We start from the raw sequence: 13,897 nt of genomic DNA on the forward strand, positions 1-13,897 counted from the left end.
TTAGTGTTAGTTCTGGCAGGTCACGTGAGTCAAGCTTGCATCAGCTGATTCTCAGCTGATCATATCTACCTATAGGAATACGACACCTATCGCGGCATTCCTATATAAGCTCTATTCAGTATTATTCAGCAGCTTTTCAGCCTGCTCCGGAGCAAATTACCCTCCTCCATCCCCAGCTCCTCCTTTCGCCACAGTCAGGACTTGGCTTTCTGATATTCCTTGCTAATCAGACTCCTTTATCTTGAATAAAGTGTTACACTTAAATATCATTAAGTACATTAATGATATCTGCCTTGTTCTGTTCTGTTAACCCTAGGGGGGTTATTATTGCTGCTCTCCCTGCTCATTCATGACAGGCTGCATGGATGGGCAGGGAGGTTTTTGCCCAGAACAGAACCATACCGCCAAACCAAACTTTATGCTAAGTATCTATCATTTTGACGATAGTGGTCCTGACAGAAATGCTATTGTCGTAATCTTCAAAATACAATAACTCGCTTTGCATCTGAAACAACTTTCCTTTTCCTTGCTTTGTGTGAAAAACAGATTCTAGCATATAATAACATTTGAAAGCTTGGGGATTGTACAGATTTTAAAAATATATATTTTTTAAATAAGTCTCTTATTATGCTTTTTTAAAAAATCAAAAACCGTAAAAAAAAAAAAGTGATATATTGTGAAATATTCTTAAAATTTAAAGGGGTCATATGATGCGATTTCAATTTTTCCTTTCTCTTTGGAGTGTTACAAGCTCTTGGTGCATAAAGAAAATCACAACTCGCTGGATAGCTGGCCAATCACAGCACACCTCGCTTTTTCAGACCGATGAGCTTTGTAAAAATCGACGCGTTTCAGAAAGGCGGGGCATAGAGGAGAAACAATAATGTACAGTATGTGGAAAATAATGTGTTTTTTGAACCTTAAACCGCATAAAGACATTTCATTACATCAAATACACCAAATAATGTTTTTTTTTAGCAGCATCATATGACCCCTTTAAAATAACTATTTTCCTTTTTAGTACATTTTAAAATGTAATTTATTCCTGTGATGGCAAAGCTCAATTTTCAAGTTGAAAAAAAACAGCCTTTATTTGAAATTATTGTACTGTCACTTTTGATCAGTTTAGTGTGTCCTTGCTAAATAAAATTAATTTCTTTCAATAAAATCTTACTCTTGAGCTGAAAATTTTGTACGGTAGTATATATTATGTTCGATCAAGAAATTGAAAGTTATGAATTAAACAGAGATGAAGATTTGCAGTAAATAACATCTTGGAATGCAGTTACAATATGCATTTAATTGATTATCGCAGTTTTCATTGTCTTTAATTTCTTAGGTAATGGTAATGCAGGAGGGCTCTACTTCTCTGTTCGGGCAGCATCTAAAGCTGCCCACATTACCCAGCAGCTCATTAACATTGACCTTCTCTGATGTGAAAAAGAGCAAGTCTTTCCCAGGGTCAAAGGTGAGTGTGGATCTCCGTGTTTTGAGAGTCTGAACTTTGAGAAAACTTTGCATGACTTTGTTCGGCATTTAAAAATTTCCCAGTTCCTCCAAGGAGTCCTGCTTAATCCTGCATATTTGGCAAGTGGAAAGACGTTAGGGACTATTTAACTCCAAGGATTTTAGAGATGTGAAACTTGGTTTAAGTCGAGCATTTCTTGGCTGCTGAGAAAGCACATGCTAGCATTCCGATGACGTAAACGAACTCGCCAGGTGTTACAACGGTGCTCTGCATGTGCGAAAAGATTCGTATCTAGTCATACAATACCGCATTTGCAGTTTTCCAAAGCACTCTTGTTAATCTGCCTGTAATGGCGTTTCAAATAAAGAAAACAATAATTTTTAAAAGAAACAAATAAATTAGTGCAATTTCTATTGGTTTTGTGTGGGAAAACCTGAGACGCTGCAGCTTTTTATTCGTGCATCTATTAAACCACATTAGCCATAATGCTAGTAAATCTTGCTTGACTCCACAATGCCACGTTTCTTTGATTTAAATTTATTTCAAGTATCCTGTGCAATATTACTTAGTTGCTAAGCAACTTGTTTTGTACACTAGCTCTGTGTAACAGTGAAGTTACGAGAGTCCCCGGTGCACATGGAAACAGTTCCCAATCCAAACAGGCCCTTGTGTGTGATGGATTACTGACAGATCAAGGGTCGATTGCAGCCAGCCTCCCCTGCACTACTACACCGGTCGCTTTAGCAAAAACAAAAACGACAGTCTGTGCTTTGTTGTCCTTCTGCCCTTCCTCCACTTAATTTAATGTTATGGTTGAAAATTTTGAAGGCAGGTTGTAACTGTCTAGACTTCTTAACGACTTAACTGCATCAATGACTTATTGGCAGGGGCTAGTTAGCTTGACCTGAAGATAGGATAAGCCTGCCATTAAAGTCAACCAAAGGCTTGTTGCTTCATCCTCAGCTTGCCTCCCAGATAGCTCTGAGGTTGCCCTTCCCCCAGTGGAATTATTTTCAGGATCATTCTGAAAAATTGTTTATGGAAATGTTTCACATCTGGGTTTGGTTGTTTGCCTGAGCACACATATCATTTGTCGATTATAATGGAAGGAAAGTTGAATATTTGTATATTTATAGCAGTTTATATATTGTTCTTCATTATATTAACAAAATGTATAGCAATGGGATTTTGACCATGTAAATACTATGGTATATGAATATGGCATTAATGCTGTGGTGTACACTACCATTCAAAGGTTTGGGGTCGGTAAGACTTTTTAATGTTCGTTTAAAATCTTTTAATGTCTAATCAAGGCTGCATTTATTGATGAAAAAATACAGTTAAAACTGTAAAATGGTGAAATATTATTACAATTTAAAATAACTATTTTATATTTTAATATATTGTAGAATGTAATTTATTCTGAATTAAGCTGAATTAAGCTGAATCTTCAGCATCATTACTCCAGTCTTCAGTGTCACATGATCCTTCAGAAATCATTCTAATATGCTGATTTGGAGCTCAACAAACATTTCTTAAAACAGTTAAAAATGGTTGTGCTGCTTAATGTTTTTGTGGAAACATTTGTTGAATAGAAAGTTCAGAAGAACAGAAATTATTTGAAATAGAAATCTTTTGTAAAAGTATAAATTTCTTTATTGTCATTTTTGGTTAAATTAATGTCCTTGCTGAATGGAAGTCAATTTCTTAAAAAAATTATAAATAAATACTGGTCCAAACGTTTTTAAGGGTAATGTACTATCATAAGTACTATCATATCATCACTATAAAATGGTGCTGTCACAGTACTTTTTTGTTAAGGTTTATAAATGAATGAAATCAGCATAAAATTCAAATTAAGTGGCTATATCTTTCCTAATATTGTCATATTTTCATTATAGGACAGGTCCAAAAGCAGCAGTGCTCTTACAACCACAAACAATATCAGCAGCAGCTCCCTCAAACTCCACAAGCCGTCTAAGGACCATAAGGACAAGCCTTCCAAAGACTCAAAAGAGTCCAAAAGTGCCTTCAGAGATTTCAGCAAGGGCTCTGGAAAACTCTCTAAAGATTCTAAAAAACCCAAAGAGAATCAACCAATTCAGGAAGATCGCCCCGTTCCCCAAATGGGATTCAAGGAGCCCAAGACCACATCGAAGGAGCAACATTCATCGGAGGGTAGCTTCTCAAGCTTGGGACAGAGTAGACGGCGGCCTGTGTTGGACAGTGAAGGCCATGTTACCAAAAAACGGAAAAGCAGTTTTTCAGAGAGCTCGCAGAAGCAGCAAGTGTGTCCTACCTTGCTACAGCATCGCCATTCGGATAAAAAGGTTTTGAAAGACAAGCCGCAAGTCCGGCATAGTAGGTTACAAAACAGTGAACATTCAGAGAAAAGAAAACCGTCAGCATTACCGCCCTTCCAGGATGTGTTGGACCCGAATGACTCGGACATGGATGACAACATGTTCACTAGATCAGACGTAAGTGAATTTCGAATCATTATGCTGGAACATAACAACATGAAAATTAGTCCCTGTTTTTTCTCAATTGGTTATAGTTGCCAAATGGTATTTATCTGAATTTTAATATTTTGCATCTCTAGTTCAATCCATATTCATTGTATAAGTTGGCAAAAATCTATCGTGCCACCAATCCTATGGGAAAGTACAATGAATTTCAGTAGTCTTTGGTGTGAGCTTTTGTGTTCGAACGATGTGGTTGACTATTAGCAGAGACCTTTTCTGGGACGTGGGGTTCTCTGTAATTATCAAACAGAGAGGTTGAGACAGGCTCTTAGAGGGCTGTAATAATGGCGGTCTGGTGCGAGAGGGGATCTAATAAACTTGGTGGGTGTCCAGAAGCTGAGGGGGCCATTTGTGTGCGTTAGGCGCAGAAAATCAGTGCTGTCCATTGCTAGACCTCTCGGCTCTTCAGGACAGGAATTCTGGTAGCTGGTCAAAGGCTCCTTATTTAGTTTGTTATGGTTTTGTTCAAAACAAAAGGACTGATGTTGTTCCAGTTTCATTTCATCGTATTGTGGATTGTGTGTTTTGGATTGAAACGCTGTCAGACATGAGGAGGGCCAGTTACAAGGTAGCAGGCTAAATTGTGCTGCTCACCTGCCAATTGCCTAGTCAGTGAATTTAGTTTTGATATCATTTTGAAGATAGTAATAGTAGTAGTTATAGTAGTTCGTATAGATCTAGAATGTTTTTAGCTTCAGCAGTGTCACCAGTGGCAAGGTTCATTTACCTTCAGCAAGAGAGCAGCTCATAAAACGGGGGCTGTTTTATTGGCTTGAAGGCAAGTGCTGAGATGAAATTTATGGTTTTATGACACCCAAGGAGAATGGGAAAGGACACCATGAATAGCTAAGAGTTTTCCTTTAAACTCACTCCTTTAAAAAAAGGGAAGGAAAGAAACTTCAGTGTTTATGACAGCTGATGTATTCCAGGTGCTGCTTTCTTTGGGTCACCAGGTCTGTAAGGCCCTGATCAGCATTACCACTAACATTCACACAGTCTATTTCTGTCTTTAGAAGGACAGTAAAGAGGAAAATTGCAGCAAAGGAAAGCCTTTGCTTTTTTTCTAGACACTTTTCTAGGCCAGAACTGTAACAAGCATTAGTGAATAATGATCAAGTTTTATTTTAAAAAACAGAATGGACAATGAATGCTAAATGGACAGTTTGATGGATAATTAACATTGTTGCTGTCAGCAGCATCTCTTGTTGATTCTGTAAACTGCTACTTAGTAAGTGTCCTGTTGTGAGCGTCTTATCCTAAAAATAACAGATTTCTCAGAATTTACCATGGGTCTTACTATGGTTGAATAGTAAACCATAGTAAATATAAGGTAGTTTTTCATAAATGTTCGAGGAAGTGAGGGAATTTTCTTCACTTATATTATACATATGCCATTTAGTTGTAATAGTAGTTATGGTTATGGTCTTGCTTGGGTTTTTTCTAGCCTTTTAGACCATAGCTAGCAAGCATAAGTGGATAGACTGATTAAATGCACAGGTAGATGAATAATATACTTAATGTTCTGCTGTTAGTTTTCTGGTGTGTGTGTTTAAAACATAAAAATAAAAGCTAATTCAAAAAATGAATACTGTAATAGTATATAAATAATGCTAAAATAACACTGTACTTAACAAGATAAATTTAAGTAATGGAAGTTAAGTGCTGCAGTCACTTGCCAAATTCCAAACGCATGTTGTCATATATATTACACAGAGTAAAAGGCTAGTGGGGGGTAGATGTAACCCAATCCTAAAATCTGTTTATATGACGTCCTCTGTAAGAGAAGAGCTTCATGTGCTTGATTGGAATGAGACAATAGTCCTAAAGCAGAGCAATTGCCAGTTTCAGAGCCACTGCTAGATTTATGGCACCACAGCAGAGGCGATGGTCGTAAAGCCACAGACCAGCTGTGGGGTGCTGCTAGTGATCACCTGCTTTGTCTCTACTGAACTCGTAAAGCTCATCTTTCATTTTTGTGTTTATTGCAGCATTTTACCGAAATACAGACTTTTGAAGAGTCATTATGAGCATATTGACATTTAAGTCCATAATCGGTTAAAAAAAAGAGTTTGAGTGATTCTTTTGACAATCATAATTCATATAAATGTTTGATGACAACTATATATCATGTGCTGGGTAGTAACTGATTACATGTAATCTGGATTATGTAATCAGATTCCAAAAACGAAGTACTTGTAATTTGATTATATTCCATTTTAAAATACTTTTAATCAGACTATACAGATACTTATTTATTGATTACATATTTTTCACACACTAGCCATTCATTATTTGTCATTTATTAATTCTCCCTGATTCTTCTTTTTCATCTTTTAATTTTTTTTTCTAAAATAGAAAAGTCAAAGTCTTTTTATGTCAATATGATACAAGATTATCCTATTTAAGTCATGTGATAAACATGTCAGGTCGAAAGTAATCTAAAAGTAATCAAAAAGTAGTCCGATGTAATGGATTACGTTACTAACTACAATGTTTGTCATGTAATTTGGAATCAGTAACCGACTACAATTTGCAAGAAATCTACCCAGCACTGGTGCTGACACACGTCTGTAAACGCCACACCATTGAAGCACCACATTTAGTCTTGTAACAGCATTTAACAGACATTTCCTTGTTTAATAATTCATATGTGTGTGTGTTCGGAGCTCTACTGGTTTAGCCCATCGTTTTAGTTTGGTGGTCTGCATGTCACCGCAAATTGCAAACCGTGTCCATGTTAATGGAAGTTGCTTTTTCATTAGCTCTAAAAAAAAAAAGTAATGTAGCATTTTACTGCATAGCCACAGCTCTGCCATTACTCAAGTTTGGGTGACAGCAAGGCGCTCTCTTCCTCTCTTCATGTTCTCAGGCGTCTGAACCCAAACACTCCAGATGATCTTCATGCTTAAAGACCTGCGAACCTTTCCTCATGAGTGATGACATCAGTTTTATTGTCTAAGGGGTGCAGGGCTTCTTAGATGAGCTTTTACAAGCGTCTAGTTTGGGAAGAGGGGTGCGGCCCATAGTAGAAAGGCGGCTTGATTTACAGTGCAGAACCCTGACCATGCGTTTGATGTCAGCCAGGCTCCCAGATGGACAAACAGGCAGTAAAATGCAGACTGAAGAAAAAAGAAAGAAGGGAAAAAAACGATGAGAATGAAGGGAAAGGAACTTCAAAGTAACAACTTTGCTCTTCCACAGGCTCGGCGAGGGGTTGAAGTTAAGTGTCTTTACCACCCTGCTTGCAGGAGTTTTGGCAGCCCCTATTGTCAACTCGCTTCACGGGAGATTTTTAGCACCTGCCCCCTGCCAGCAACTCTCACTAGCACCACTGTCACCCCCAGTCGAGTGAGTGAGCCGTAACAGTTTTATAGCGCACTGTTATATTCTGCCATCGATTCGTTGCAGTATTTTTCTAGGTTTAAGGCACCGTGATGATGCCTGCAGTGAATAGTTTTAGGCGGGTGCTGTATGAGGAGATGGGTTGAACACGTTGTTTGGAAAGGAGAGTTTGGAAATTACTGTAGTTTTGCACAGTAACCGTAATTTTGAAGTAAGGGCATAGCAAGTCGATAAGACAAAAACAGCCTAGAAATTCTAACTAGATTTCTACATTTACCAAAGGTGAGTGAGTGTTGTTTGTTCAAACATAACTCACCGCCCTGATGCTAATATGTTGTAGATGGTTGCTAGATGGTTGTTGGTTATTTATTTGTTTATTTGTAGTTGCTAATTCTCTCTGATATCCAAATTCCTAAATATGGCTCTCATTCATAGCTAGTTTGTGGGATTTTTTTCCCCTCGCCCATTTCACCGTATACAACATACATTTTTATTCCAAGTGCTTAGAAAAGTAATAGGAAGCCCCAAAATATGAGGTTATCAATAAAGAAGTCTCTTATGCTCACCAAAAATGCATTTATTTGATCAAAAACACAGTAAAGCAGTAATATTGTAAAATGTTACATATTGTAAAAGTGTCACATGATCCTTCAGAAATCATTCTAATATGCTCATTTGCTGCCCAAGAAATATTTCCTGTTATTATCCATGTTGAAATTAGTTGTGTTTCCCAATAAAAGTTTCCTTTTTGTGGAAACTGTGATCCTTTTTTCCAGGATTCTTTGATGAATTAAAAAGTTCAATAGAACATCATTTATAGTCTTTACAGTCACTTTTGATTAATATAATGCATCCTTGCTGAATAAAAGTATTTATTTCTTTTAAAAAAATCTTACAGACCCCAAGCTTTTTAAGTATAATGTACGTCCATAAAAAAAGCATCAAAGTTTAATGCTTGAGTTTGAGGTTTGTGTAAGCCACTAACCCCAAGTATGAGTAATAGTAATGCAAGCATTACTAAACTGACCTCATCCTCACTAAGAAGTACCATTGTCAGTGTACCATGGTTTCACTGTAGTATAGTGAAGATTGCAAGAAAGAGGACAGAGTGATCTAATTTGCATCCTCATGGCCTGTTTCGACTGAATAGACAACGTTAGCCAATGTTTCCCAAGAGTATTCTGAAACCTTTCTTAACCATTAATCACTGTACTAGCCCTGTTATAAATCCCACACTCAATTTCTCCATTCGCTGAGGAGCTGAATGGCTTCTGCTTGACCATTTTGTTCAAGAGACCCGATTCAGTTTCACCAAGTGCTCATCAGAGAAGAATGTAAACAAATTAATTCAGATTAACTTTAATAGCTTCTTTAGATTTCCTCTCGGGCCGCTCTCCAAGAGGAATTAGGTTAATAGTTTTGCATTGAACTTCCTTGCTGGTTTTTTCCTGAGTGCTCAAAATGTTCCTCCACCCCATGCAATTTCAGCAAGCTTGTAAAATGTGTATCCAACTAGAGTACAAATTTAAACTTAACATGAGTACAGTGAAGAAAAACAGAGTGGACTTTAAAGTAACTTTAAACCTCAAAACTTGAGCCAAGTGGAAAGTCAGGAAAGCAATTGTAACCGAGCGCCTTTCTTACTCTTTTATCCTCGGCCCCATTTGCAACAATAAGCCTGATTTGTATTATACCTCCATTTGGTCAGGAAGTCTTTGTGGATTGCAGTTAATCAGTCCAATTCGCTCCACTTACAGCTCACATCTTTGTTATACTGAATGTAATTTTAAAAGAACATCATTTCATTCATTTTGCTCTGTTAGAACAGGCTGTTTTCACAAGAGCCTCTCTTTGAAAGTGTTTTCTTAGCAAGGACCACGCTAACCTTCTCTTTTGTTGATGCTATATGAATAATGATTATTGATTTTAATGACCTTTATTTGTTCGGAAAGCAGCATGGATGTGAATTTGCGTGTGTATATATACAGTGGGTACGGAAAGTATTCAGACCCCCTTAAATTTTCATAGTGGCAGGTGGACACATTTAATTGCAGACTGTGCTGAAAAGTATATAACATCCATACTGTATCACTGTTGCACAAGAGAGGCAGTCTTGGAGAAGGTTTAAGTGAACATGAAATCAAAATTGGTCATATGTATTTTCTTATTGCACACTCCTAGTCTTATTGTGCATTGAACATCAGTTATTCCAAAGAAATGTAATAATTTCATACTTGACGTACCAGCAGCATTTACTGCCAAACACCCACTCTTCACAATTCCTGATGGTTCAATTCATGTCCTACCATAATATATCCTGAATATCTTATTTTGCTCTTAAAAATATTTCAGAGCTAAAGTAAGTTGCTAATGACTGTGAAAGAACATTTGCATTTAAAGAAAAATGGATATCAGAAAAGGGAAAGAAAAAAGGATATCTTTCTCAGTATTTTTGTCTTGTGTTCCAATACAAATATCTAAACATCCTTGATGAAGAAATAGATAATGACTTATTTTCTTTTAGACTTATTTATATAGATGACTTATTTTGAGAAAATGAACACAATTTTGACCCTGGACCACAAGAAGTCTTAAGTCGCTGGGGTATATTTGTAGCAATAGCCAAAAATACATTGTATGGGTCAAAATTATAGATTTTTCTTTAATGCCAAAAATCATTAGGATATTAAGTAAAGATCATGTTCCATAAAGATATTTTGTAAATTTCATACCGTAAATATATTAAAACTTAATTTTTGATTAGTAATATGCATTGCTAAGAACTTCATTTAATTGACTGGTTTTGTGGTCCAGGGTCACAATTTAGTGAGTTTATGCTTAAAACAAGAACAAATATCTGTCAATGGTGAATAGAAACTTGTTTTTCCTTTAAATTAAGTAACTTTTCTGAGCCCATCAGCAGATATTTGTTCTCGTTTTAATCGTAAACTCACTTCATTTTTAACAGTTTATCAGAAAACAAGACTTCTTGTCTTTATCTTATGTCATCTTTATTTATGAATCTTTAGACATTGGAAAACAAGACAAAAATATTCAAGGAAGAACATCATGTCATCGGAAGGTACAATAAAAGTTATTTCCATCACAGTTAAGCCATTTTCATTAATCAAGAAGTAATGGAAATCTGTCAGTTTTTTTTTTTTTTTTTTTTTTTTTTTTTACTTGAAAGTGTTGCTAATACAACTCATTGGGCTTCATAAACATTTACATTTAGAAAACATATATATTTATTCTGTAAATTTTCTTTAATTTGTCTTTAAAAAGGTGTAGAAATTGTCTTAAATTTACCTTTATAAAAACCAGAAACCTTGGATTAAACATGTCTTTAACAAGGATAACTGTTCATACAGAAAAGAGCACAAGATGTGATTGGGTACATTTTAATGGTATTTTCAGTAAACATGGTGCATGTGTCTCTAAAAGCAAATAGGGGCCCTTTAAAAACACGTCTGCTACCTCCATGAATCCAATCAATCACAGTCCCATTGTTCTGAGAGGCTTGGCTCTGTAGTGAGATATAGCCCTACGAGTTCAAAGGTGCCTCATAAATTGTGGGATCCTCAACAATTAATCTACAGATGCAACGGTTCAAAGAGGCCTCCACTAAATCTAGTTTCACCTTAGCCTGATGGACTTACTAACTGAATAAGTGTCTCATTCCCTTCACTTTTGTTTTCGTTTACGGCAAAGACCAGTATTCATATTTTCCAGCAGTATGGAGAGCTAAAATCTGTTTTGGTGTTATTTTTCAGTACAGTCTGACCATTTTAGCAACATTATTTGGATTAATAGTGTCTTTTGCATATTTAACTTTTTATATAGCTTTTTTTTTTTTTGCACTCAAAGTGAAGAGTCCTGTGCGAGTAGGAAGTTTTAGTGTGAGCATAGCCCCAAAGGGATCTGTGTGACCATAAATCAGCCTTCATTAGGTCGGGTGAACGAGGAACCCACTGATTTACAGTGAGGAAGTGACGCTAATATCCATCAAAGCCTCTAGTGTGGAACAGAAGATCGTGGAAATGGCCTCACAAGTAACTGCATTTGGTTCTCTTTCAGAGTCAGTTAACGTGTTCTTAGGTGCCATGCAGTATTTAATTAATTCATTTATTTACTTAATTTATTATTATTATTATTATTACAACTGTTCTTCTTTTTGAGCCAGAAAAATGTCACTGATTTTATTATAAATTATAATTGGTTATATATATTTTTTAAATATTGCCCCCTGTGGTAGCTTCACCGTGGATTTGTAATTATAAGACCGCAAAACCAGTTTTGTGTCATTAGAAAAGCAATAGTGTGCAAAGCTTAGTAAATGTCTTTTTGATGTTAATGTCATGTGATACAGAGCCGGTATATTGGGAGATATCAAAAAGCAGAAAGTGCTAATTTCCCACATCATTTCATGCTCAGACTTCTTGAGCACGCAAAACCAAAATGCTTTGATATTGGTATTATTATTTTTATCGAGTTGGTACTTTGCCTTCTTTCCTAGTCGGATCAGCCCAGTCCAGCCAGCTCCAGTTCCAGTTCGAGCTCCGGCTTTGGACGCACACACAAACGGCAAGGTAACCTTTCCAATATTTGCCACATCCTGTTGCTTTTGGCTGGCTTGGAGAAAGCCTGGCCTTATTATGGGTCAGTGTGTCAATTCCCTTTTCTTACCCAAAGAGTACACTTTACTACCAATATATAAATTTATTTTAATAATATTAGAGAAATCTGACTGGATGTGAGCGTGCAATGCATCTTATGACTTCAATGTTGAAATATTACACTAAAGAAATAAATGCTTTTGTAGACATTTGCCTTTCTTATTCACCTGTAGTATTGGGTCCTTTACGGTCGGTGATCGCAGATTTGCACTCAGATGAAATCGAAGAGGATTCGGAAGAGGAGGACGATAATGACATGGACTCGGACATGGAGCGACCGTTGCACACGCAGATGACACATCGCCACCGCAGGTAAATATCCATGAAAAAAACTACCAACTAACTAACCCTGGCTGCAGAGGGGGAAGAAAAAAATTATATATCCTTGCCTGCATACCATGCTGTGTAGCTGGATACTCAGAAGGGGATAATGAATGGTGAATATCTGTCACGTATTTTGCAGGGTGAGTTTAAGTGACGGCAGTGATAGTGAAAATAGTTCTACCTCTTCACCACTGCCCCATAATGACCCCCAACCTCTACTGAAAACTGCCAATAACCAGGTGAGCTGGAACAACCTTCTCTGTCATTCCATTCCTCTAGCTGTGATTTCACTCTTCCATATCAACTCTTGTGCTTATGGAGAGAATGAGGTGAAATTATATGTGGAGGTAAAAGAAATTGAACCGTCAATAGACTACAGAGGTGCTTGAGTGAGTGTGTGTGTGCTGTATGTTGTTAGGGTTTTTGTTTCAGCATCTGTAACTAGCTGAATCTTCAAGCTAGATTGTTCAAACATTTATACAAAGCACCCACATTTGTTTACTACAAAAGGCACCAATTCAAACCTCTGCAAGAATATCACAGCCCTTATAAGATGATGTCAGATACATGGTGTGCGTTTATTACAATCTACCCCACTGCCGGTGTAGGTTGTAGCAATTAGACTAAAGAAGCAATAACAGCAGCCACACCATGAAGTATGCTTTAAAAACAGGTTTATTGAAACAATCTAAAAGAAAAATACAAAACAACATCTCACTTTCTGTGACTGGCCAAAGCTCAAATTCACTTTCTGTTTGATGCAGGAGTGTGTGCGTGTAAATTAGACTACTAGAGCAAACTTCCTTAACGGTATTTATGCTTAATGAACACTCAACTCCAGTGTATATGGAAATTGTTCCATATAGACAACATGCTCTAAATGTATCCTACTATGGAAGACCAATGGTTAATTTTAATAAAACAATCAGTCAGAGTAATTCAATTTCACCATATAAAAATGAGGTTGTTACCATTTTTACAGATGTTTCTGTTTTTGATAACGAACATAAATTTACATCTGTATCCTAACTCAAGCTGTGAACTCAAGCTACTGTCAAATGTGCATTTCTAAGAGACAAAAAAATGTAATATTAATATTGCAGCCTGCACTACAAACTGTGCTGAAGATATGCATCATCAAAGTCAGGCTACACAAACCCGTTTCATGATTTGAAACAATATCACTCATTAGAACATGCAGAAACTCAGAAATTTATTTTTCTATTAAGATATTTATTTTGCTAAGGGAAAATGGCTTGAAAAATGTAAAGAATTAAAAAATGTGTTTGTCATGTTCTGACCATAAAGAGTCGTTTAAAGGGGTCATATGACGTTGCTAAAAAGAACATTATTTTGTGTATTTGGTGTAATGCAATGTGTTTATGTGGTTTAAGGTTCAAAAAACACATTATTTTCCACATACTGTACATTATTGTTTTTCCTCTATGCCCCGCCTTTCTGAAATGCATCGATTTTTACAAAGCTTACTGTTCTGAAAAGCAAGGTGTATGCTGATTGGCCAGCTATCCAGTGCGTTGTGATTGGCCGAATACCTCAAGCGT

At 36.6% G+C, this 13,897-nt stretch overlaps 1 protein-coding gene across 1 annotated transcript in view; it reads left to right on the top strand.

The window, feature by feature from the left end:
* Window positions 1-12,724, top strand: part of LOC107731876 (protein AF-9-like) — a 39,615-nt gene extending 26,891 nt beyond the window's left edge. The window contains exons 5-10 of the mRNA XM_016543066.1: window positions 5-24; window positions 1,340-1,468; window positions 3,370-3,948; window positions 11,852-11,924; window positions 12,185-12,323; window positions 12,475-12,724. Of these exons, the coding sequence (XP_016398552.1) occupies window positions 5-24; window positions 1,340-1,468; window positions 3,370-3,948; window positions 11,852-11,924; window positions 12,185-12,323; window positions 12,475-12,724 (1,190 nt within the window). The remainder of the gene's footprint in view (window positions 1-4; window positions 25-1,339; window positions 1,469-3,369; window positions 3,949-11,851; window positions 11,925-12,184; window positions 12,324-12,474) is intronic.
* Window positions 12,725-13,897: the final 1,173 nt, after the last annotated feature.

This window comes from Sinocyclocheilus rhinocerous, unplaced genomic scaffold (genome assembly GCF_001515625.1).
Source record: "Sinocyclocheilus rhinocerous isolate Xijiao unplaced genomic scaffold, SAMN03320098_v1.1 scaffold1841, whole genome shotgun sequence".
NCBI lineage: Eukaryota > Metazoa > Chordata > Actinopteri > Cypriniformes > Cyprinidae > Sinocyclocheilus > Sinocyclocheilus rhinocerous.